At 43.4% G+C, this 25,056-nt stretch overlaps 1 protein-coding gene across 13 annotated transcripts in view; it reads right to left on the minus strand.

Moving 5' to 3' along the window:
* mecom (MDS1 and EVI1 complex locus) overlaps positions 1-25,056 on the minus strand; it is a 125,772-nt gene that overhangs the window by 20,040 nt on the left and 80,676 nt on the right. For 12 of the 13 annotated variants that reach the window (XM_004561386.6, XM_023152822.3, XM_004561383.6 and 9 more), the window contains exon 3: positions 5,501-5,635. In XM_004561386.6, the coding sequence (XP_004561443.1) occupies positions 5,501-5,635 (135 nt within the window). Of the gene's footprint in view, positions 1-5,500; positions 5,636-7,016; positions 7,704-25,056 lie in introns of those variants that run through there. The other variant, XM_004561387.2, reaches the window with a different exon arrangement.

Here is a 25,056-nt window from a genome sequence, read left to right on the forward strand (position 1 = left end):
TCCTGCTATGTTGAAGGAAGCAGATCTAGTATGAATAAAGAGAAGTGAACTGTGAGGGTCCCAAAACTATAATCTCTGTCATACCCTACTCTGCCCTCTGTACCAGAGATGCATGTGCATGAATCTGGATCGTTTTTTTGTAGATCGCACATGGGCGCACAGACAAAGGGGCTCTCAAAGGGCCTCAAAGGGCACAAAAATATTGTGATTCAGAAACAATCAGACATCGGCGCAAACAGACTCGAGGGACTGTAGGGGTTCCGCTCTGAGAGACTGATACTGAGACTGAGCAGGAAGGCTCTTTGGAAAGTCACCAGAGCGCCGTTTAAAGTGCCAAACATAAGGCCCAAGAGCCAGAATCACTCCAATTGGAAAGCTTTGGAAAATGTGAAGGAGGGCACAGAATTTGAACTTTTAATTGTATTTTCAATTGATTTACAGCTCTGATTCTATTGATAAAGACCTCCTCGGTTGCCATTCATACTACAGCAAATAAATAGGTTATAGATAAATAATTGAAAGACAAGAGAGAAGTTCCTGGTTTTCCCAGTATCGACTATATCTGCTATGGAATGTTTTTTATACCTTTATCATGTCGAAAACTGAGATGTTCTTTAGAATCCCACTTCTTTATCTTATATTGAGACATGTCAGGGATTATGCATTCAGCTAAATGTATTTACACTGACAGAGAGGGGTGTTTCGCTGGTCTGGCTAACTTAAGGCTGACGATGTTAAATTAGTTTGACATCCCTGGACGATAGCCTTAGAACATAAAAATTAACGGACACTGTTGAATTTCTTCACATTTGTTCATAAAAAATACAAAAAAAAAAAGTCCACAAAGAACGGCAGCAAACAGCAGACAACAGCCATACCGAAGTCTCTGTCAGCAAGAAGCACTCCTGGCTCTGAATCTGACCTCTGACCTCTCTCGATTAGACCCACTCTGTACTCTTTACACAAGAACGTGTATTCTTGGAGCAGCGTAAGCACACTCAAGAGGGTGATTACGAACAGGAGGGGGATTTCTCCCCAGCGGCTCCACCCCTTCCCTGAGGGTCGCCACAGATAAACAGTGAAAACACACACACGTAAACAAAGAGGCAGCGAGTCACTGTGTGTCCCAAACAGGACACACCGTCTTTGACTCTTGGGGTCATCCTTAGCATGTCATGGCCACACACATGCACACACACAAACATTTCTTTTTCCAGCAGTCAAACAGTGGCTTAAGATAATGCTAGAGATAAGATAGTCAGGGTGTTTGAGTTCACACCGAAAACCATAAAAAGTGTTGAGATTCTAGTTCATGTTTTATCCAAAAACACCCCGATCTTCTCTTAAACATTTTATTTTATATCAATACAAAGAGCTCCGCATGTTTTTTTTTTAAAGGATATGTTGCCTTTTTTGTCTGTATGCGTTAGTTTATTAGGTCACTGCTTATCTTCCTCTCTCTGTCATACACTCTCCCTGTCAAAGGTTAAAACCACACGAGGATCAGAGGCTATAATTGGATAAGTTATTACCTTGACACCATTAGTCATTAGCAGAGTAAACACAGTCACATTTTCTGTGTCCACACCCTGTTGGCGGATTCCTCTTGCCCTCTTGCACACAGACCGCATTCAACAGGTATGTTAACCTACGCTGTCCCGTCCCAGTAAACTCTCAGTCCGGCTGTTTGTTTTAGTACAAAAACAAAAAAATCCCTTAAAGTCTCAGGCTACTTTAACACGGGGCCACACTAAATTAAAGAAGCAACATCGGATACGAGCATTCGGTTCAAACATTTCCCCAACGCTGTTTATTTTTAAGCAAAGAAGGGAAAAAAAAGTGCAAAGGATAATTACAATATAGAAGATCGACCACAACATTGTGCTTAGTCAGCAGTTGCATAACAGCAACATGTCCACATGTGTTGTGGCCTCTCCAGCGGGGTCATGCTACATGTACAGTATGTTTGGCAGTTACCATCGCTTGGCTTCTAAATGAAACCATTTCGTGACTTAGATAGCAATAAAGAGTATGAGCACACAATGTGCAGCTGCTTCCAGCAATTTGGATGAACATGCTGGCTTCCTTACATGCAAAGGAAGCAAAGCAAAAGCAAAAATTGTTTTGGTACCTCTTTAGTGGCATAGCATCAATGTCAGGTAAAAAAAAGTTACATCTGTGAATTAAAAAAAGGCTGTAAATCTTCTAAAGTTGTCATATGAAGCATTAAATCGTGTGGAATTGCACGATCTGATCTCTTCTTTTTAGCTGAATGTGGTCCAATACCTTTATCTCACTGAGCTGCAATCACCTCCAGTGTATTTACATAGTGAATGGCCGTCAGTGTTTTGCTAATATGCCCCAAAGCCACTCCATCCCACTCAATACTGAGTGAGAATCAATAGAGCGAATGAGATTAACGCTCATATCCCTCTGCACTGTCTTATAAAAGGCTCTTCGGGCCTCGTTGGATGATGTTAATTACACTTTTAATCAATTTTCCCTTCAATTGACTCAGTAGAGTCAGGAGCACAGCGGAGGGTTTGTAAGCGCTAATTCCCCTGATTATATTAACAACAAAACGTGCTGGTCGTGGATGGATCTGTGGAAGCGGCGCTAAGGCTGCATCGTCTCTGCGTGTGCGTTAGCGTGCGAGCGAGGATGTCTTGCGCACTGGGGTAGGAATTTTCAAACATCAAAAAACTATATAACCGGCCAACTTTAAAGAGTTTCACATTCATTTAGAAATAAAATGAGAACCTGCATGTATGATACTTGGCTCTCTTAATACAGCTCTTCTTATTTCTAAATAAATTCAAACCTGTGAGCTGAAGCATGCTGGATTAATTACAGATTTCAGTGTGACTCACAGACTGTGACACCTGCCATCGCCTTCCCTCTCCGCTCTTTCCTGTTGCTTTCTACTCTGACGTGTCAAATATATAAAGTAGTAAAGCAGAAAGGTCACCCAAATAAAGGCTGTCCTTGTTCATTTCTTTTAGAATGCTCAAAGTCCAGCTAATATTATTATTAAAGAACAACTTTAGCTTTTTAAATTTCAACAGCTGAACACACAGTGCGCAATATCTTTAAACTTAAAAATATTCAATGTATTCCTTTGCAGGTCCTCTATTACTTCCTGCACAGTCCGCTCAAGTTTTCCATGCAAAGGGGTAAAAATAAAGACGTTTATCCTGATGGAGGATGGCAGATGAGTAACAAATGAATTGAGAGAGAAAAAGAGAAGAGAAAGGGGAAGTGGACTTGCGAACAGTTCCTCTAGTAAGAAATAAACAGACGTTGTTCTCTCTCTCTGCTCCCTCATTCATTCCTCTCTCGCTCCCACGTTCTCCTGAGATTGCTCATAAAGTTTTATGATAACCAGAACTGGGTCAGAAATAAGAAGACGGAGGCCAGTTTTACTCACGCTGGCAGGGCTAAATTGAGGCTTGAAAAGAACCAGGCCCAAATAACGACCAACACGCCTGGAAATTGCTGTCGCTGTATGACACTGCCTTAAAATCAGGCCGTACAACAAATCATCTCTGTTGAGCGCATGGCAAGGGACGATTTGTTTAAACTTGGTTTTGAAGGACGACTTTACAGAACAAGAAATGTATGAGCCCGGGGCAGCTTAGTCAGGCTCTTCTGTGGAAATCTGGTGATGCTACACGTTATGTGGCGACTGTGTAATGTGTGGTTTCAGGCTGCGTTTGGAGTCAGCACTTCTCTGTGGCAGTAAAAACCTGTTGGAATCAGGTACTGTGTGTTTTAGCGTTTCCAGCTCAGAATGAGGAGCGCGGGGAGTCATCTGAACCGCAGTGAACAATTCACAGTCCTTGCAGAGTGTGCGTGTGGGTACACACACACAAAACACACACACACAAAACACACACAATCGTACATGCATACATGTAGGAAACACAGGCACTTACAGGTGTGGGCACACACTTCAGAGACACAATAAAACACTTGACACACTCACAGCAAGTCAATGAACATAAACGTCTGTGCACACAGGGACACAAAAAAAGCCCTCATGAGCACCAGCACACACACAGACACACACACTCGCACACAGTCAGTACCAAAAACTGACAGCAGCTTTGACCACCCTATTCAGTCTATTCATTTTACAGATACAGACAGGCATTGTGAGACGCTACACTGTGTTTTCAAAAACACCGATGTTGGCCGGAAGGCTTAAAGACAGCACATTGTGCTGTGTTGTGACAGTGTGTAATACTTAACAATCACCTCATCATAGCCATGTCCGTGACCTGTCGGTGCCTTACACAGCCACCCAAGCAGAACCACAGTGTTGACAGCGAGTCACACCTCGTGCAGAGGGCAGCTCAGGAAAGCTCTCCTCTGCTTGTTTGTCTCTCTGTGTCTTTTTAAAAAAGAGTGGCTAAGTACTTCTGGAAGCCTTCTCCTTCTATCCCTCTAAGAGAAGTGATACACCTTTCTCTCGTCCTTGTGAGGAAGAGAACAGAACAAAAACATACATGTCTGACAGAAGAACAGGCCAGATCTTTCTTGGAAGATGTCGATCACCTTTTTTTTCTTTTTTTTTCAGGGAAAAGGCAAACTCGGTGCATCTTTTCCACTGTGAGAAATTTCTGCATCTAATTACCACTAATTGCGAGTGCTGTATTTAGAGCATGTTACCAAGCACTATAATGGAGATTCTGCAGAAATTTCAATGGGCGACGTTAAGCAGAAAATTTAAATGGACCACCAGTGAGAAGTGATGACAAACACGCCAGCTAGATTATGGTTTTTATTCGGGTCATGCGATGGTATGCTGCGCACACGCGTCAAATAAAGTTTAGCCTCTTGTGTTCCTGTCCCAATGTGTGTATGTGTGTGTGTGTTTCTGTGTGGGAGGAGCCACCGCCATGGCTTTGCTGAGCTGAACAGGCCCCCATGTATACAGCACGCACCTCTGCACAGCCAGGTGAGCAGCAAAAGGATGGTGACATTCCTGGCATATCTAGGAGTTTATATCGCAAGCGTGACTAGGAAGTGTGTGGCACTATCATCTTGGCGGGCCGCCTCTGATCCTGCCCTGTGGTCCTCGCACGGCAGAAGCCAGTGCACAATTACAGAAGGAAAACACACGCAGATAGCGAGGAGTCTCTATGGTGCAACGTCACATAAGACCTGTGCGTGTGTGAGTAAACTAAAGGCAGGGTGGGCCAGCGGCTCTCGGGGCTATCTGACTTAGATCACAATAACACCTTTTAACACAGCAGCACGCAGACGGGACAGCCGTCGGAAAATACATGGAAGCCTTCTGGCTTTAGAAAAAGGCTGAGTGCATTTTAAATGCTTGATTCATCCTGCCAGACATTTAAAAGACACATCAGCATTTGGGAGTTCAAAATCGAGTCATGCAGATGTTTTCTCCCTCTCTCTTTCCTTCACATCCTATTTATCTCGCACTTTGTTGAGGTTGTTTTGCCAGGTGGGCTGCGAGTGACCCGTCTCCTCGTACCTGATCATCTATCTGGCACGCTGTCAGGTTGTGCTGCTTGGCTGCAGGGGCAAACTGGATGTGCTTCAGCCAGCTCCCGATATCTGGTTTGCTGGCATCCACGCAGAATTTTACATGGCCTGACCCATCCAAGATCTGCAAGGAATGAAAGACAGAGAGAGAGCAAGAGATCAGACTTTGATCAGTATCAGTCCAGGTTACTGTGTCCAAACACTGACTAACCACATACCTCCCACAGAGAAAAGAACTCAAATGTTAGGAGCAGGTCTCTCTCTCTCTCTCTCTCTCTCTCTCTCTCTGACACACACACACACACACACACACACACACACACACACACACACACACACACACTTTTAATATTATTATTATTTGTATTGTTTTGAATATAAGACAGTGAACATTGTATATAAATGAAAAGAAAGAGAAAAAAGCATTCAGTACCAAAGTAATTTCATTATATATCTGAGACCTTTTTAAAGCTTCAGAGGCCTGTTGAAGAATGATGTCATTACCATTTAAGTAATAAAAATGGAAATCATATTCATAAATATTCTTAAGATGCTAAGTGACGTCAATAAGTCAGTACATAAGGAAGACAAAAAGGCCAAATAGTAGGTTCAGTAACAAATAAAAACATGAATTATTATATGCATTCATTTCATATTAGCAAAGGTTTCTTTCAGTTTCACTTTGGACCGATCGCACCTTTATTATTTTGTTACAGAAAGGAAGAAAAAAAAAGAAATGTAAAAATCTGCCACAAAATGAAATACATCCCTAAAAAAAATCTATTTGCATTTAACCTGATTCTAGCTGACGTTTAAATTCGTTTCTTTAAATGTAGTTGCAACGAATAAATGAACCAAACGTTACTCATTTTAACTGCAACAAGAACAGTAAAAGATAATAAACTACACACACAATGGCTGTGACAATAATAAACCAGGGGGACAGCTTTGTTCCTCTCATTGGCGAAATCAACAGAAGAGCAACAAACACAATAGAAGTGAATTATCATGCAAATCATATCATCGGTGGACTTTTATCGTTTACAAAATATTCGCGCAGCATTTCCACTCGAACGAATCGCGAGCGCTCTGACATTTTTCATGGCGCGGCTGTAAACTTTACTGGGGAACAAATCAACTGCAGGAAACCGCGAGTGATAAGAATTATGAAGACAAGCCGATTGTTGGGATGCAAAACGGAATCTCTCTCTCAGGGTCACAAATCTGTCTTTATGTCTTTGTGTAACCTGCTGCTGAATAAATATTTAGGTTACATAAAGCCCTTTGTCCGCGCTAAGAGAGCACCTAGTCGTGTATTCTGTAAACTACACCGCAGTCTTTTAACTAATAATTTAAACGTCAAACTTAGTTCAGCAAGATGGATGAGCGAATAAACTCCTAGATGTGCTTTTTCTTTCTCTGCGTGTAAGAAAAAAGAAAGTAAAAAAATAAAAATAAAACCTCAGTGAAGCAGTTTTTATTTATAAAAGTCTGCGTGTTCTTACCGTGGTGACTCGTTTTTTTTTAAACTGGCGTGCCACACTTTGAGCCTCTTGGGATAATAACAGCGGTGGTTAACTGAGTAAAAAGTGACACCGTAAAAAAAAATAAAAATACAAAAACATCGCCCTGGGAATTAAAAATAAAAGTAGAAAAATATTTTTTTTGCTAATGACGACTTCTCCAGATTTTTTGACACATTAAAAGAAAAAAAAAGATCGGTGTGCGGTTGTTTTTCGGTCTCTTCAGGTCTCCAATCCGCGGGACGAGTCGACTTGTCTCGCTGTCTGTGTGTGTGTCTGTGTGCTGTCTCTCACACACGGCTCGCTCGGTAAAAGTAAATCCCTTCTCACTACACTGTCTCACAGACAGCGCCGACTCCGCGCTTCTCCCCTCGCTGTCCCGCAGACGTCGGAACTGAAATCCCCTCCGGTGCATCAACTTGATCCTAACTTTTTTTTCTCTCGCAGCGGTGCGCTTCGAAAGGCTCGTCCGCTCCTCTCTTGTCACCCCTCCTGTCCTGACGCAACCAGGTGTCTTCTAGTAGCCATTCAACTTTTCATTTTTCTCTTCCTCCCCCCCTCCACCACCTCCTCCTCCTCCTCTTCAGCCAGTCGGGATGTGTCGTCTGTGTGATAGCGGAGATATTCGGGGTGGGGGGTGGAGGGGAGATTTCAGGCATCGCCTCCCTACTTTGCGCCTCGCGGATACTTGTGTGTGATGTTTCTCATTCAAAAAAAAAAAAAAAAAAAAAAAAAAAAAAGAGAGAAAAGAAAAAATAAAGGATGATCCATCCTTATTATAAAAAAAGAAAAAAGGAGAGGGGACTCCAAGCAGGGAGACTGTCTTTACACATGTATGTCCCCGGAAAGCAGAGACTACTCTCCGCAGTAAATTTTAAAGTGACAGAGGCCCGGGGTTGGAAAGGGTGAGCGGGGTCAGGGAGAGGTCGGGATGGGGGCTTATAAAGGGATGAACTACACACACACACACACACACACACACACACACACACACACACACACACACACACACACACACACACACATAGTCTGCACAATTTAATGAAGGAACATACGCATCAAAGTCGTGAATTATTATCCACCTTTTCTTAAACCTCTCGACATTTTTTTGTCGTTATTAAGAATTGAATTTAAAGGGGCTGCAGTGTGTTACACGTTTCTTATTTGAGCTATCTTATCATTCAGACTTGAGCTGTATGCCAGGGGGGACGAGTGATAATAATAATAATATTAGTAATAATAGTAGTAATGATAATAAACAGCCTAATTGTTCTCACACACTGAGATCTGGGAATCTCTATACGGGCCATTTGATGCCCATGCGCCACATCTTACGACCCTGGCCTACTCACCTGCTTTCCAAAGCTCACCTCTACATACAACACAACACATTTACTTTTCAACATCAGCTTGGGTTAGTTATTTCTGAATCTGCGTTAAAAAAGAAAAGAAAAAAAAGAACCTTTTAGCTCCGCGTGCGCCTTCGTGCATCTGCTTTGCCATCAAGATGAGACCAAATGTTGGACATTGTATTTCTTGAGTGTGTGTGTGTTTTAATCTCTCAGTTTAAAGCTGAAACTGATACCGTGAACAATCTGACAAGGGTAGAGAATAACACAGAAACGTCCTTGTTGTCAGTGAGCGGAGTTTATTAGGCAGCTTATAAAGCCAGAGAGAGCGGGGCTTTGGCTGATGAGAGCAGATGATGATGGATAACTCCTTACACTGTGACATTGACCTTCCATCCCAGATAATACCCATTGTTTTGCGAAATCGCGGAGCAAATGTGCAGGAAGGACAGGAAAAATCATGTGTAAATAAGGCAGGACCCGGCCACCGATTCCCATCGTCTCGCGCGCCTTGAGAACCGAGGAGAGACCCCGGTCCGCCCGGTCATTGATTTCCTGCCTCTCCTCGACTTGTCCATTGTTGGAACCCTTTTTAATTTAGCCATAAATTGGGAAAGCTCAAGTCGAATGAGCTGTTCTATTTTCTTCCTGTCAGGATGAGGGATTTGTTTTATGATGCATTGTGTATTAAATACAAGTAATCTGGGAAAGTGATTGCTTCACAGCCTCTCCGAGTCCTGATCGAGGATCCTGATAGAGAGAGAAGTGCGAGGGGTTTTGTGAAAAGGAGGAAATGTGAGAAAAAGAGGATAAACTCTCGGGGTTTGTGGTATCACCGGGGGTAAATTGGGGTAACGGTGGTATGACCCCCGCACCAACCCCCTCTCACACACACAGACCCACCTACCAACACTCCCCATCTCCATGCACGGGCACGTGAAGGAAAAGCTACAATTCTTTTTCCAGTCAGGAGATGGCGTGCTCAGCTGAACTGAACCTCACTAAAGAAGTGTGAGTGGAGACTTGAGAGTTAAAAAAAACCCCGCAACTAATTAGGTGATTCGATTTGTTGCTGCTGTCAAGTGAGCTAAACCCAGCACGGACTTTTGTCATTTCATAATAAAATCCCGCACGACACAAACAAATTCAGAATAAAACCCTGCACATTTGTGACGTATAATTTGGTGATTTGAATGTCTATTTATGACAGCGCTGAGCAGCTGCACTGCGTCATCTCTACACACACGAGCGATCTAAGTTTGTGTGGATATTTTAGCAAAGGGAAAACAGACTCCAGCTGTCACGCGACAAAATAATAACACAATAAAAAAATCCATTACAAATAATAATAAAAAAGTGCCCAGCAACGAGCCTACTTTGCTATAAGTCTACTTTTTTTGTTGACTTTCAATCTTGTGCGCAAAACATCTACACAACAAGGCGTGTAGATGCTAGGTGGGCCATGAAAGATGTGTACGACTTGAATATATAATCACCTGAACGAGCTGCCATAAAAAGCTCTCGAGTCCGCGCTGAACAGACCGATGGGGGTGAATTTAAAACACTTGTTCCTTTAATAAACCGCGAGAATGATTTGCGAGTCGTTGCTCTAATTTATATTTTGTTTGCCGTAAACGCCGTTCTGATGTGCCCGGATTTAATAGACCCGTTTTATCAGAATTATTTCCACGCCTTTGTCATAATGATTGTGACAAACGGTGGGATGGCGAGGTGGAAAAGCTGTTTATCAACAAATTACAAACCAAACACACGCAGGCTTCAGGGTATGTTAGTTCCGACTATATCATGCAACACAGCGTTTCATACTTATTTGATTGGGGAGGATTAAAACGTACAGCATCCGGATAATGTTTAAAGTGCTGTGAAATTCTTGAAAAGGAGTCTCAAATTGCTCAAACAGGCCCCTTTTTTTTGCTTGCGGCTTTCTTGTTTGTTTTTAGGAGTTCGGTCACGCAAAGACAAATTCACACATGCATGTAGACACTTTTTATTTGTTTATAAGATCAATCAGCTTCATATATTATCTGAGATTCGGCTTCATGAGCTAACACACTTCCTTCTTCTTCTTAAAAAAAATCCATTAAATATCTTTTAAGCATTTTCTTCTATTTAGAAAAAAAAAAGAAAAGTGATTTAAGTTTCGGTGCTCTGCAAAGTCAGATGGGACATGCTGGAGAAGAGGGGGGGATTCCCGTGTGGGTTGCAAACTGACTCCAGCAGCAAGCGAACTTGGAGAGCCTATACCCGCTGCAGCCGAGGGGCCACATGGAAACACTGGGAAGGCCTGTGTGGTGCATTCCAGCACATCCTTCAGGAGAGAGCGAGAGAGAGGGGAGAGAAAGAAAATATCGCGGCCAAATCCACATGAAATAGTTCCACTGTTCATGACGAGACCTCCTATTGACACGGCGAAAAGCTGCATTAAGTCTCCATCGTGACTTTATATACCCCCCCCCCCACACACACACACAACCACCTTTTCCCCTCGCTTTTTATTTCTGCCTAAATGTGGGGCGATTCAATCAAGTGGTTAAAAAAAGTCACCCGGGGCTCAAAGAGACGTCAGGCTCCAGGCGGCACAACACTCTGCGGCTTTGTCTTTTAATTAGCGCATTCATCAGGCAATAGGTGCGCGCAGGAGAATGAGTGGCGCAGTTTCAAGAGTCTTTATTAATAGAGGATGTGCACGGTGCCAATTAGCATTAAAACACGGCGAAGGAAATGAAAGGAGAAAATGTAAATAAAATTTTTTCCTTGGGCCTGGAAGTAGGCCCGTTGTGAGCGGCGTGTTAATCTCCACCTCAGTAATTTGGTTCTGCGGGAGAAGACAGAAGCCCTGCTGCTGTGCCCTGCACTTCATAAATCACTGCTTTATGTGGACAAGGTCAGCACCCTCCCTCCTCCACACCCCCACCTCCATCTCTCTCTACTGGCCCCTCCCGGACCCTCCGCCATGTTTACCCGGCCGCCCGGGGGCTCTCAGGACCAGACCGGCTCACTTCTAATTACTTTGGATTATTTTCATTTGCCGGGGGTCAGGCAGGCATTCCGGCAGAGAGAGCGAGGGATGATTTCTTGACAAATTCTGCGGCCTGCGAGGAACAAGCCCGGTGTGTTTGCTGAATTAGCACATGGTCTTTTTCGCTTTGGCACTGTCTTTGCTTCCCTTTGAGCTCATAATCCAGGGCGCACTCTTTTTTCTCCTCTTTTTTTAAGAGTAGAGGATTCTTTCATTTGTGTCCTTGTGGGTAGGTGTATTTTTTAATCGTTTTGAAGTCGACACTTTAAAGTTTGAAAGTGTCAAAACTGGGAAGTAACACCAAGCCTCATGCCCTGAGTGACCCACTCAGTGACACGATGCCCTGAGTGGGATTACTCACGGATTTCTCAGTCGAAACATTAAATGAAAGAAAAATCATTTCCAAAATGCAAAAACAACAGAATTACCACAAAACGTGAAAAAAAACAAACAAACTGAGAGGCAATCTCTGCTGCAGAAGCTGAAGTGCTACAAGGGACAGTAAGGGACTAAACTGTTTCAGACAATCTGAGGAGAGGGCGAATGTGAGATTAGATAAGATGCAAAGCTAACTGGGTTTAGGCAACCTGATGGTGTTGTCTGAAGGAAGCAATGGCGGCCTAAGTGACTTGAGAGTCTGTCAGGCGGAAGAGAAGTGGAGACGGGGCTGAGGGCTGGCAGTGATGTACACAAAGTAGTACAGATTGTGGTAATCACAGACACTTCCTCCACAGAGCCTCGGCATATAGGGACACACTGTATTTGGGCTATTGGGTGTGATAAAGCTGCACAAGTGTCAAAGGTCAGGTTTGTGAAACATAAATTCAGTGGGCACACAGCTCCCATACGCATTGGACAGACTGGAAACTTAAACACCTCCCCACCACCTCCACCTCCAGCCTCAGTGGAGAAGGTGGGGGGAGGTAATTAGAGCATGTTGCCTTTTGCCGCAGGGAGAACAAATTGGCTCTAAAACGCTCATAGATATCATCTTTAAAAGAGGCTTTTTATGTACAAGAGGTAAAAGTGGTATGGAACTGAACACGGCACTTCAGATGTCCAAGTGTCACACATTCATTACATTTATTGAGCTCTCTTCTCACGTTTAAAGTCAGGACTCAGCTGTAACACTGTGACAAGCTGCCTTTGACACACCGTGTCCAATTGGAAGGCTAATATTTTAATGTTGGTGGATATCAGACAAGGACGTTACAGCTTTTCGCTGCGACCGAAGAAAATGATCCCGGCAGCCTTGTGATAACAGCTAACTTGATTCTGAACAGGAAACAACTGAAAATAGGTTGATACTTCTCAGAAATCTAAATAAAAAACCCAGCAGCAGATCAAACACAGGCACTCTGTTTCTTCTGCGTATTCGCTTTTATTGGAAGTTTTTTTTCTCAAACTGAAGGGGGGGGGGGGGGAAGCGCTTGTTGTGTCGTAGAGAAAAAAAAGAGGGGAAAATGAGTGTATAATGGCTATTTTTATATTCAACTTTGCAAGTAGTCAAAACTGAAAAGTGAGAAAGGAGGAAAGTATTCTTGTGTAAGCAGACTGTGGAAGTGTGTTCAGTCTGTTCATCATGACATATAAAGAAACCCACATAGTTGTGACTCAAGAGGATATTACACTGATTTACATTTCCTGGAGATTTTCACTAACCTTTAATATAACTGCTGCTTCACTCTAACCTAACCTTAAAACCTCTATTCATCTAAAAAAAAGCAAAAGACTTATATTTTCAGGTTAACTTAGTCCCTGTAAGGAAGACATGTCCCAGTAATGTGGCTTTCTAAACACATTTAGACCCCCTCCCAACAGGAATACCTGGACCACACGCACATGCAGGCATAGGAATCTGCTACCCAGTACAGCGTACGTGGACATGATTAAAGTCAGAATTAGCTCGGAAAACAACAAATCAGTTGCAACAACCTTAAAATGAAGGAAAGCTGAGCGGCTCACACATAACACAGGAACACAGAGTGGCTCCCATTAAAGGCTTCACTGGCTTTCAGTAGCATCAAAGAGGCCCCTGAGTTAGACTGGGATTATATTTAACCCAGGAGCTTGTTGCACTGCGGAGTACAGGGCACATGCTGATGCTGCTGCCAGAACACCATGCTTCTGGCACCGCTCTGATCCAGAGCTTTCATTAAAATGTGGCTTGGGCACAATTTTCTGCAGGAACACACACATGGACGGACACACACGGAAACAACACAGAAAAAGTCAAAAACAAAAACAACGGAGGAAAAAAAACGATTGTCATGTCGAGCAGACTCAGGGACGCGTCGTTCATATTGTATGCAACCTTTCTGTCGCTCGCTTTTACGATAAAATATCTACAAGGCTGGAGGAAAGTGATGTAGTTGACCTATCGGTGTTAAACCTTTATTTAAGAAGTGAACCTTTAAAGTTTAAGAATCTTTTTTGTTTTTATGTGTGGGCCCTGGGATGAGAAGAAAAAAAAAACCCAGCTCCAGAAGCCAAGCAAGGGGAGAACATCTGCACCGAAGGGACCTACTGGGGTTTGACTGCAGGGTCTAATAGTGCAAACCCCTGAGCCACCATGCTCATATATAATATACTTAAAATTTCAAAATGCTGTAAAATCATATGAGCTCTAGTTTATACTGACACATTGCTTCATGATAAACGTGAACAGGAGCATAATTAATCAGTCTGCTTTAATACATTTGAATACATCTGTGATTTTATCGAAAGTCATCCAGACACAGAGCCAGACTTACATGAATAAATGCAAAGAGTCCAACAAAACTCCTCCTGTTTGTGTATAAGTCTCTAGAAGGCCTGGGCTTGAGAGATTGCAATCTCACTTGGCACATTTCAGTAGTCAGACTTGATATGACCCATCAGACAAGCTCGTCGATACTCCCCAAGTTCATTCAATTCCAAACCAATCATCCCGGTGTCATACACTTTTGGGTTAATATTCTAACTGTGAGGCCCGGCACTAGGTGAAGATAAATCAGCTTTTATGATGGGTTGTTATGGTTTTTATGGCACTGGGGTTGTGAGGGACTGATTTGGGGATCAATCACCTGCAGGTGTCTGGCAGGGGCCGAGGGGCTGTGAGGATCGATTGAGGATCTAGAGCTGTAGTGATGGAATAGAGGTGTATTCGTGTGTGTGTTGAAATTGGGTGCATTTGTTGGGTATGTGTATTAGTTTGTGAAGGCGTGAGAGAGACATAATGATGAAGGTGTGTATGTGAGTGCTTCGGAGACACAGAGGAGATATATCTGGGGCTGCAGCAGTGATGAAGGGCTGCTGGACTATGACCAGACCATCTCAGCTCTTATCAGAGCCCCCACCCCCCAAACCACCCATTCCTCCCACCTCCACCCTTCTCGATCCACTTCTTTATCTTGGTGGCACTTTGGAAAATCTCATTGTCACAGAACATTTAACAAAGACAAAAGTCTCCGGCTGGCAGCTGGAGATGACTGGCCTGGCAGCTAGTGTGCAGAGTATCCCTCACACGGCCTCCTTCACTCACGTCTTGCTTTTTCTTTTTCTTTTTTTTTCCCCCCTGGGAGAGGCCGGCAATGTGGGCAAAACACCGCCAAAACATACTGACAAGTCCACGTATATCTAGGTGCACAGACAGCTCGAGCGGCCATCAACACACAGACACAATAATCACCCAGAAGTTTGTCAGTTTAACTCTCTCTTTCTGCTTCCCTGGAAACCATGTTTATGCACATTCAACATCTCCCCTGACTGTCAGACGGCTGCTTCCTCCACGCTGTCAGCACAGCACCGGCTGAAACAAAAGAGGCGGAGAGCGAGGCCTAGGGTTTCTGAATTAGAGGAAGTTGGTGCTGATTACGCTGCCACTGAAGAAGCATTCCGATCCTGTTAACCCCTATGTGAGCTGCCAAACTCCAAACCATGCAGTGAAACCGCACACACACACACACACACACACACACACACACACACACACACACACACACACACACACACACACACACAGCCCCACCCCGAGTGCCCTCTCCATGCACACAAAAAAACATTTCCTCCTCTTGTCTGTTCTTTCCTTTCGCTTTTTTAATGATAATCCTTTGCTTCTTCTGTCCTAGATCTTTCTACATCCATTCTTTTTTCAGCTTTTTTTTTTTGTCTCCTCTCTGATGTACTTTGCGCTCTATCATCCCCTTCATTGCAGAAATACAGCAGTTGGCTCTCGTAGGAGGAGGGAACATTCCACCTTCACACCCTTACCTCTCTATCCCTGATGAATGTCTTCACTCCACTTGTTTATAAGATAGAAGGGGTTATTCATAATCAAGCCCAAGAGAGTATGTACACACTGTGGACATCCTGATAGAAAGCAACGTATTAAATTTCTGTTTGTTTGACAGGAGCGCTGTCTCTCTCCTTCTCCTTGACAGGAAGACCCCCATCCATCCAAGCCGGGGCGCGACCCCAGCAGCACTCCCCCCTCTTTCTCTCTCTCAAGAGCTAACACATATTAAGTAAATGAAGAGTCTCTTCAGGCCAGCGGGAGATAAACGAGCTTCTTAAACATTTTAGGAGTGGCAGTTTGATCTGGTGCTGGTGGGTGTTTACGACGTAACTGCAGCAGAGTTGCGTTTGTGATGTTACCCATCTAAGTGTGTTTATACTGAAGGGAAGATTGTCCCGATCTTCAAGCCAGGTGCTGAAGCTCTGTGTCTGTTTGAGATGGAGGGTATGCTTATGCCTTCTGGATGTGTGTGTGTACATTCCCTTTAAGTGTGTGCGGCTCCTAGGCCAAATCCTGTTCAGACAGGCAGACGGTGTGTTTGTCCACATCCCAAGCAGGAGCAGGTTCATGTTAGGGTGTCTGCTCTGATTCTACCCCAAGCTTTTCCTCCTGTCTTTCTGTCTCTTTCTCTTTTCTATCTTTCTCTCTGTGATTATTGTCATTGTGGTTGTTTAAAAAAAAAGAGAAAAAAAGAAAGAAAAAACACTAGCAGGGGGAAGTGTAGAAGGGGGGTGGAACTGGGGAGGGGAAGCACGACAGAGCTGAGGTGGGTTGGTGGCAGTGGTGGTGGTGGGGAGGGCTATAAGGCCCCGAGGGTGGGTATAGGGTTTTGGTGAGGGCTCGGGGGTTGGTGGTGAGGTGTGCTTGGAGAGAGGGCCCTGGTGTAATCTCAGTGCTGAATAGACGGAGCTCTTAATAGAATCCCGTCGTCCGGCTGCCACCGAGAGAAACAAGAGCTGTAATGGATGGGCTCAGCTCTAGCTCCCACTTTCCCCCCTGTGACCCCTGCGTTGGTCAGAAGTAAGAGCTAAAGAAGCATTGTAGCCTCAGGCCTGATTGAATGGGGAGGGAGGGAGGTGGCGGTGGCAGTGGTGGCAGCGGGGGTGGAGGGGGTAGCCGCGCTGATAGACCAATTTCCCACTACTGCGAGCAGCAGGGCTTGATTGATGAGGGCTGGTGCTGGTGAGAGGAGGCCCATCACATGCGATCACATAAATACTTATTCAGCTCGAATTGGGCCTGACAAGCCTTACGACAGCTTTGTGCTGTCACAGATATCATTGGAAGGAAAACGCTCCATTAATCATGTGTAATTAACTTTTCCAAAGGGAGGTTCGGCTTGGAACCAGTACTAACCCACTCAGTACCCAGATAAAAAATTTCAGCATCTTAACTGGGATTGGAGAGGTCTTATTAAAAACTCGAACCAGTTTCCCTCGAGCCGCCCCGTTTGTACAGGAAACGGCTTCATTAGTATCGGTTTAGGACTCTAATGGGCTCAATACAAAGCCTCCTCTCTCAAACCCAGCCGTGTTCAGTGGCCTTACAGTGCAATATCCTGTGAGCGCACACGCCCATAATGTTCCCTGTTTGAAGTCAGAGCAGAACCCATCTGAACGCCTGCCACTGGTTAACTACCTTGACCCTCCCATAAAGTAGTGTGGAGGAGTGAATGTTGGAGAGCCCGACAAGCTGCGTGGTGTCATTTTCTCTTTCTGTCTTTCTGTCTTTAGGTAAAAGGTACCCTACCCATGGGAGTAAACTGGACCAGGGCCCCCTTTGTCTTAAAGCAGCGGACCAAATGATCTGCCACACACAAACACATATACACAAACACGCACCAACTGATGAATGCACCGACCGAGTGCAAAATCTAATGTGATCAGCAGTCCTCCTTCAGCATTCTAATGCTGCCCACCTGCAGCTTTGTAGCTACACAGATGAATGTAATGTAAGCAGTTGCAATGGAGAGAGACAGAAAACAATAAAGGGCTAAACAACCATGTACCTTGACCTGAAACTGGATTCCAAGTTCTTTCAGGAAAATCAGATAATATCTTAGATACACCGAATGATCCGAAAGTACATTTGGTTCCACAGTTAAGAATGCACGAGATGTAGATGCGACGTAGTTATGTCAATGGATCAGGCATCAGGAATCATTTTCACCAAACATTTTGACTCTCACAGTGTACCGTGTGATTGGTCTACACTTTTAAATAACCAAGGGTGCTAAATTCAGGTGATAAGAGTATTTTCTTAAAAATGTACTGCCGTTGTGGGGTGGGACTCAGCATAGAGGCATAGTCTATGATTTCACCACACATCCTGTTTTTACACCGTTGGTTCTTGAAGGCATCATGTTTCTATGATGGAATTCAGACGTGGTCATCACATGCTTCAGTGCACACTGCTCATTAAATTATATCATTTACCTGAATGGAATAAAGTCAAGAGCAAAGCTTGTATTTTGCCAGACATGCTTAGGCATCAACCTCACAAACACGTACACAGGACCTTTCGAACTCAGTCATCTCTCTTCTCCTGTTGGTCATCGGTGGTCATTTCCTCTAGACATCATCCTCACTGTTGCACAGACTTGAATCATTTCCTTCCTGTTAATTATCTCTGTCTGGACGTCTGAGAGAAAGAAGATACACTACAACTTGTTGAACTAGTTAGGAAGATACCACACGTATTGCAGTGCAGTATGTTCGTCATTATTAAACAAAGTTATACAATGACCAAAGATAATGCTACCCGCAAAGAAATAAGGGCTACAAGAACATGAGGAGGAGGACATAAATGATTGGGATCTTTGTGAGGTACACAGTGAGGAAAAACAGCTTTAATTATTGGCTGCCCTGGTCACCTCTCCAGAGAATCATTAATTAAAGTTGAAGTCCTTAAGGTGCTTATTCAGAGTGTCTAAACCAGATTAAAGGCCTGTAAAGTAAACTAGAGACAGGTTCATTTATCATTATGTACTTTACACCGACGAGTGACTTTTTTTCCCTTATGAGTTTTTAAGGTAACGTCCTCTTTAAACAATGAATTCTAATTAATTAATTCTTTGTAATCCCAAACAGCAAAACTCAACAATAAAAGCATAAACTGAGTTTATTGTGCATTTGAATGAAAGTGATGAATTTTTAATGTTATTACACTGAGGCCTTTATATCCCATCCTGGGAGAATCCGGATATAATGTGTAGATTTTCTTTCTCACAGACAGCACACAGCAGGAAACACACAGTGCGCCTTAGAAACATTCAAACTGCTGGAAATTGTCTGTGTGGTTTAGGCAAAAGTCCTTGTGACCTTCAGCAACCGCTACAGTCTGAAATTCAGATGTATGAAATTAAAACTTTCATTGGTAAGTTGGTTTGGATTTAGTGAATGCACATTTTCCCTAGCGACTGCTGGTTGCCAGGGGGTTACTGACCAGTCTGCAGCGCTGTGTGACTTTAGCTTGATGTTCTTACATGCACCTCTGCTAGAATAAAATGGCTTAAGTTAAGATTAACTGCACTTACTGACAGAAATTCAGTGTTTTTAGTTCATCAGTTTGCTCTCTGTTGCTCTCCTGACATGATAATTTTGACTAATTAGATGAAAGTTGTGGTGGTGGTGCTTTGACACACAGTGTGAGGTAATATTAAAACTCAACCCATCACCAACGTGTCATATATGGATGCCTGATCAGGAATTTCAATACAGTGCACCCTAATAGGATTTCTTTTTCAAGATGTTGGGTTAATCTTAGGATACTCTATTTTAAGTTAAAATAAGACCTTTTCTTAAACCTAAAGCTAGACCTCTACACCTTTAACATATGCCTGTAGTTTTGTGATAACAGGTTGGTTTTTGTACATAAACCTCTGAAAAATCAAGTTTTTCATGCTCCTTATTCTGACCTGTATGAGGATTAACAGCCTGGGTATTAAAGAAGAGTCAAGGGAGAATGGGCTGTATGCATGAACAGTTGAGAGGTGACAATCTCAAAGACACAAATAAGAGAAAAATTAAGTCTTCATTCTCAGGGAGAAACAAACAGGAATGCATATGTGAAACTGCATTCAATTATGTTGGTGGAGATGTGGAACAGTTCCACAGACGGGTAGTTAAAGGCATACTACAACCAGACGAGGAATAAGTTGGAGAGTGTGATAGAAAAGAGTCACTGGGTGAAAGGTCAAATACATTCACTCAGCTTAATTTGACTTATATATAGCAAATGCAGAAAAGCTCATCTGCTCTCATACTGGCCTCCCTCTCACTCAAAAGCAGGGCTTCAGCTCTCACTTGTTACCAACAATGCCCCTCATTCTCTCAAAACTGTATTTAATTGACAATTTTCATGGCTTTCCTGTGAGACGTGTTCATAAACTGTTCAAAGAATCCAAATTGCCAGATGACACAATAACACTGCCTATTTCTCATTGTGCACATCTGGAGTCGGGCTTGGGTCTCGTCAGTCTCATTTGGCACAGCTGAAGGAAAGTAGCGATTGTTAAAACCCTTTAAAATAAGCTATCCACTGTCAACTGGAAGGGGACAGCAGACTGGCTGAAAATCGTTTTTTTCCCCCCTCTCATTTACTGATGGGACTTTGCTAAAGGGAGACATTGGCCACTGCAGTTGGTTTGTCAAAAACAGGCCATTGGCAAAGCTTATAGCTCGGGTTGTGCTCTTAGCCTGGGCTTTGCCCCCTTCAGACAGATGCTAGCTAAGTTGAAGAATGGAAAGAGGAGAGAAGAGGAACGTGAAGAGGAAGAAGGCCTTCTTGGTAAAATGGCTCTCAGTGTTAATCAGAGACTTCACAAGAGCCAGAGTCATCACCTCAGGACAGAAAGACTGAGAGAATGAGGGTAGGCACAGAGGTGAGGAAACGAGAGATGACTTTAATAAGAGATAGACAGCAAGATGGAGAGGAAAGGAAGGAGGCGAGGAGCGCCGGCTACATTCCTGTGGCCACAGCTGTGGGAGCTGCAATCACTAAAATGTAGCGCTGTCTCAGTGCTGGAGATTTCTGGACATGTTACAAACGAAATAAAACAGCACGACATGTCTGTTTTTTGAATCAAAGAGGAGACTAGCAATCAACATGCTGGGGTTTACACTACCTCCCTCCCTCCTTCATTCTTGTCCTCCCTCCATCCTTCTCTCTGGCTGACTGTCAGTCCCTCAGTGGAAGGGATGACCCCTTCTCTGTCTCTATATTTGCCCCTCTTTGTTCACCACTGGCCAGTTAAGGCAGGCATCTGAGGCTGAGGCCATCGATCATTGGCCTGACAGCGGGCCCCAGGCAGAGATGGCCCTGTTATTTGGACTCTGTGATGACTTCCTCAAAAAGGGGCCCCTCCTTCCCTCATAGGGCTGGCATGGTTGAGGTTTGGTTTGGAGCCTCCATACCTTCTCTGTATGTCCATAGAAAACACATCGAACTCACTGGCTGCATGTTTGGGTCACGCTAGGGTTAGCAAGACAGATAGAGTGTGGAGTGGGAGTAAAATAGGTCGAGAGAGCTGGAAGCTTGCTGTGTTTGAATCTACTTGGTAGCTTCTCCAGTCCCTTGGAGAACTGCAATGAAGACTTTGGCAGCAGTAATAACAGAAGTCAACACAGTAGATTTGAGAAAAGGAAACAAAAAAGCAACAGCTGGAGTGCCTCATTTGTGATTTGTCTGTGTTCTGTCAGACAAGACACAGCAACACTACTTGCTAAAGTACATTTTAAGCCATTATTTAGATCTTTGTGCATGTTTGATTTAGGTTTGCTCCCCCTCCTTCTTCTCACATGACAGTGTGTGAATGTCCTTAAAAAGATGTTAAAAAACAAGGTTTATTCCTCGCACTTTACTACTTTGCTCCTCCAATGCATCCCTTCCCATCATTCTGCCTCCTCCTCAACTCTTTAGCTCAACACCCCCTCCCCTCTGTTCTCCCGTCTCCCTCCCCACACTCCCTCTCAGGCACTAGACAGCGACTTTGTAGAGCAGCAGTTGTACTATTGTCTTGCTGCTCACATCGCATCATCATTACAGTTGGCTATAATTGAAAACAGGAGTCTTTCTATTAGGCTACATGGTGACATGGGTATCTGTCTCTTCTGATATTCCCACACTGGCTAATTTCCTCCCTCATCTGCATTCAGCAGAGCAGAGACAAGAGAGCATGACAGTGGATATGGACTCTGATAAAGACTCTGATAACTTTATGGTGATGTACTCCTACTTGCATACTTTTATATATAGGAAATGTATCAAACTTTGAAAAATTACAGAAAAAAAACATACTTCAAAATTTATTTCATGGCCTTAGCTGAGATTCATCCCTTCCATGTTTTATGTTCTTTTTGTTCTTTTTAAAAAAATAATATCTTTCTAGCCTAGAGTCTGTGCAGTAAATGCTTGCCATAATGCTAAGCCCGCCTAACAAAGGGTGCACACACTTCATTAGCACTGTCCGTGAGAAGGAAGGAATCTTACACATGGAATCACTCCTGAGCTCCCGTCTCAGGCTACTGCTGTGCAGAGCCTGGACTCGCTGGCTTCCTTCCTTCGAAATCCTTCTGGCCCCTGCCTAAACACAATGCACAATTTGTTCATATCCCGCACCAAAGAAAAGGGAGATACACAAAGCGCAGGAGATAAGGTTTCAAACTGTCTTTGCACTCGCAGGTGTGGAACTTTTAAAGCATTAAAAACGTGATTTAGTCCCCCGCCCCACTACCCCCTCCCTCTCCTCCTAAGCTTTCTTTTAAAATAAAAGAAGTGACCTGAAGGATCAATGGATGATGATGATGATGATAATGAAGAGGAGGGTGTAAGATAAGTTAATAACTGGGTGAGAGTTTAGGAAGTGGAGTCCACATACAAACCGAAGAGAGCTCGTTTAGCTTCTGTCTCACATTGCATCACGCTGCCCTACACCTTAACACTAACACTTTGCTATTGCTCTCTCAAACTCTTTGCCTTTGCCCTGTTTCAATGGCATCAAATGGCTCGAGTGGACAAAAGAAGAGAGGGAGTGCTGCCAGCTGCCAGACTATGGCCACCATGGTACACCCCACTACTATGAGCATGCCATTGACCTTCAAAAACAGCTATTTTATTTTACTAATAAACACAAGTTGACTAAAATAGTTTTATTTTTTTTCAAAAAACCCACTCAACATATCCACAGCTCCATATTTTTTCAGCTGTCGTCCTGTGAAGAACATGAGGATTGGTGTCCTTTTTTCATGTACTTTGGAATAGGCTTCTTCTGTTCCTGTACTGAAGGTGGAGTCAGTCTGGGTTTTTTCTTCTTCTGATTTTTATCTGTTTGTTTGTGCAACGCGTTACTGAGACAAAACCTGAAAAAACATACCTTTATAAGTTATATAATCTCTCTTGTGTCTGTTAATCAAATATGTAATGTCCATTCTTTTTCACTTCTTACCCCATCAATAGTTGTTCTTGTTCTTTTGCATGTCGTGCACAGTCATGCTCCTCTGTTGCTTTATGCCTTCCTCCTTTTTGGAATTACCCAGTGCAACTATCCATCAATCAGTCCATCCACCCATTTATCCATCCACTTGTTCATCTGTCCATCCATCTTTACCAATATGAAGGGCTTTAATATGATGAGTCCTTTGAGTCCAAGCACGGCTCAGTCATTTGCTGTCTCTGTCTCCATTACTCTTTGCTATTGGTCCCCTGGGTTGTCACAGTGGCTGCAGAAGTGGCTGCTTTTCTTCCGCTATTATCACATAAGACTTGTTATATCTGAGATGTAATTGCACGCAAGTGAGGTAAGTGTGTTGGAATTATCAGGTACAGGCTACGAGGCAGGAAAAAAAAATATCCTCTGTCCTCTTTATCTCTTTCTGGCACGCACATGAACACTCTCAAACACACAGAATTTGGTGAGCCCTCACACCTGCTTTCCCCTTGACTAGGTCACTAAGTCCATATCTCTCCTTGGTGGTGTAAACTGTGGGTGAATCACTGTCAAATATTGTCTCAAGATTTTCTCTCTTTCTTTCTTCTTCTTCTTGTCTCTTTGTCAGTAAATGACTCTTATCACTCCTACCATGAAGGCCCTTTCTTCCTTTACTCATATCCGAAAGAGCGGAAAAAAAAAAGAGAGCCGAGTGCCTTTCAAAAACCAAAACTTCATTGAGACCACTGGTCTGTGTACATTCCACAAATTTGAACAATAACTTATCAGAGGCGAAAGAAGGAAGGGCAAAAAGAAAGAAAGCACATATGAAAGAAAGGATAAAAGGCAAAAACGTGAGGAGATAGGGGTAAGGAGGTGAAGAGGTGATCTGTGTGTATAAGGGATCTGCTGATTTGGCTTCCTCAATCCCTCTTGGTCTTCGAGGTCAACGTGAGGTTTCTCGATAGTTGTCAACAAACTTGGTGTGTGCTGAGTTAACATCCATCCATTGCACGCCTAAAATGAATGGGTGTGCGTCTGTTAATATTTAGAAGAGAAGAAATTGAGCGGATACATTTAAAAGTGCCCCTTGAAGTCTTTATTACATGCCAGCTTGCTCAACTTGCAAATCTGCTCCAAAGCAAGGTGCTATAAATTTACAAAATATACGTGCAACTTAATCGGAAAGTAGAGCTTGTTGGCAAACTTGATATTCGAATTTGAGGCCGTTTCTATGAGGCTGCAGTTCAAAAGAGATTAGATATGCACTATTTAGTCATGCAGTCCTTGAGCCGGAATCAGTTGTGAGGGAGATCATTCCAAAGGAAACAGGATCTCATCTGAGGTGATCCAGATCAGAGACCAGCTCGTAAAACTGTCCTCCCTAATGGATCACCTCATTGGAACGCATGCACTCGCACAGCATAGATGCAAAGATGTAGACTCACGTTCACACAGACAGCACAGTGTATCCGAATACATGTAAACACGTAATACAACCATATAACCAAAGGCTAACACGCTCCCCCTTCGTTTAAACCCACATGTGCGCTCTCACCAACACGGCCTGTTAGGAGAGAAGTTGAAATTTTAAGCTTGCAAATCTATAATGTGCAAATTCAAGTAAATTGTTTACTGACCCGTGTCATATTTGCATGTGTGTTTCAAGGCAAACAGGGCAGTGTGTACTGCTCCTATGATGTGGATTGGCTCTCTCGGGGGATCACACACACACATTTACACCCTCGCACACACACCAGTAACATTCCTTCCTGCCCTCTCTGGCCAAGCCCAGAGCTTGACCTTTCTGTGTCACTCAATCCAACAGGCAATATTTGCTTTCGTCATCATAAATATTAAATATGTGCAGAGGCAAATATTTGGGTTTGGCGACCTCGAAAGTGGTAAATGAATTAATGTATTCACATGAA

The sequence above is a fragment of the Maylandia zebra genome, linkage group LG14, assembly GCF_041146795.1.
Source record: "Maylandia zebra isolate NMK-2024a linkage group LG14, Mzebra_GT3a, whole genome shotgun sequence".
Classification (NCBI taxonomy): Eukaryota; Metazoa; Chordata; class Actinopteri; order Cichliformes; family Cichlidae; genus Maylandia; species Maylandia zebra.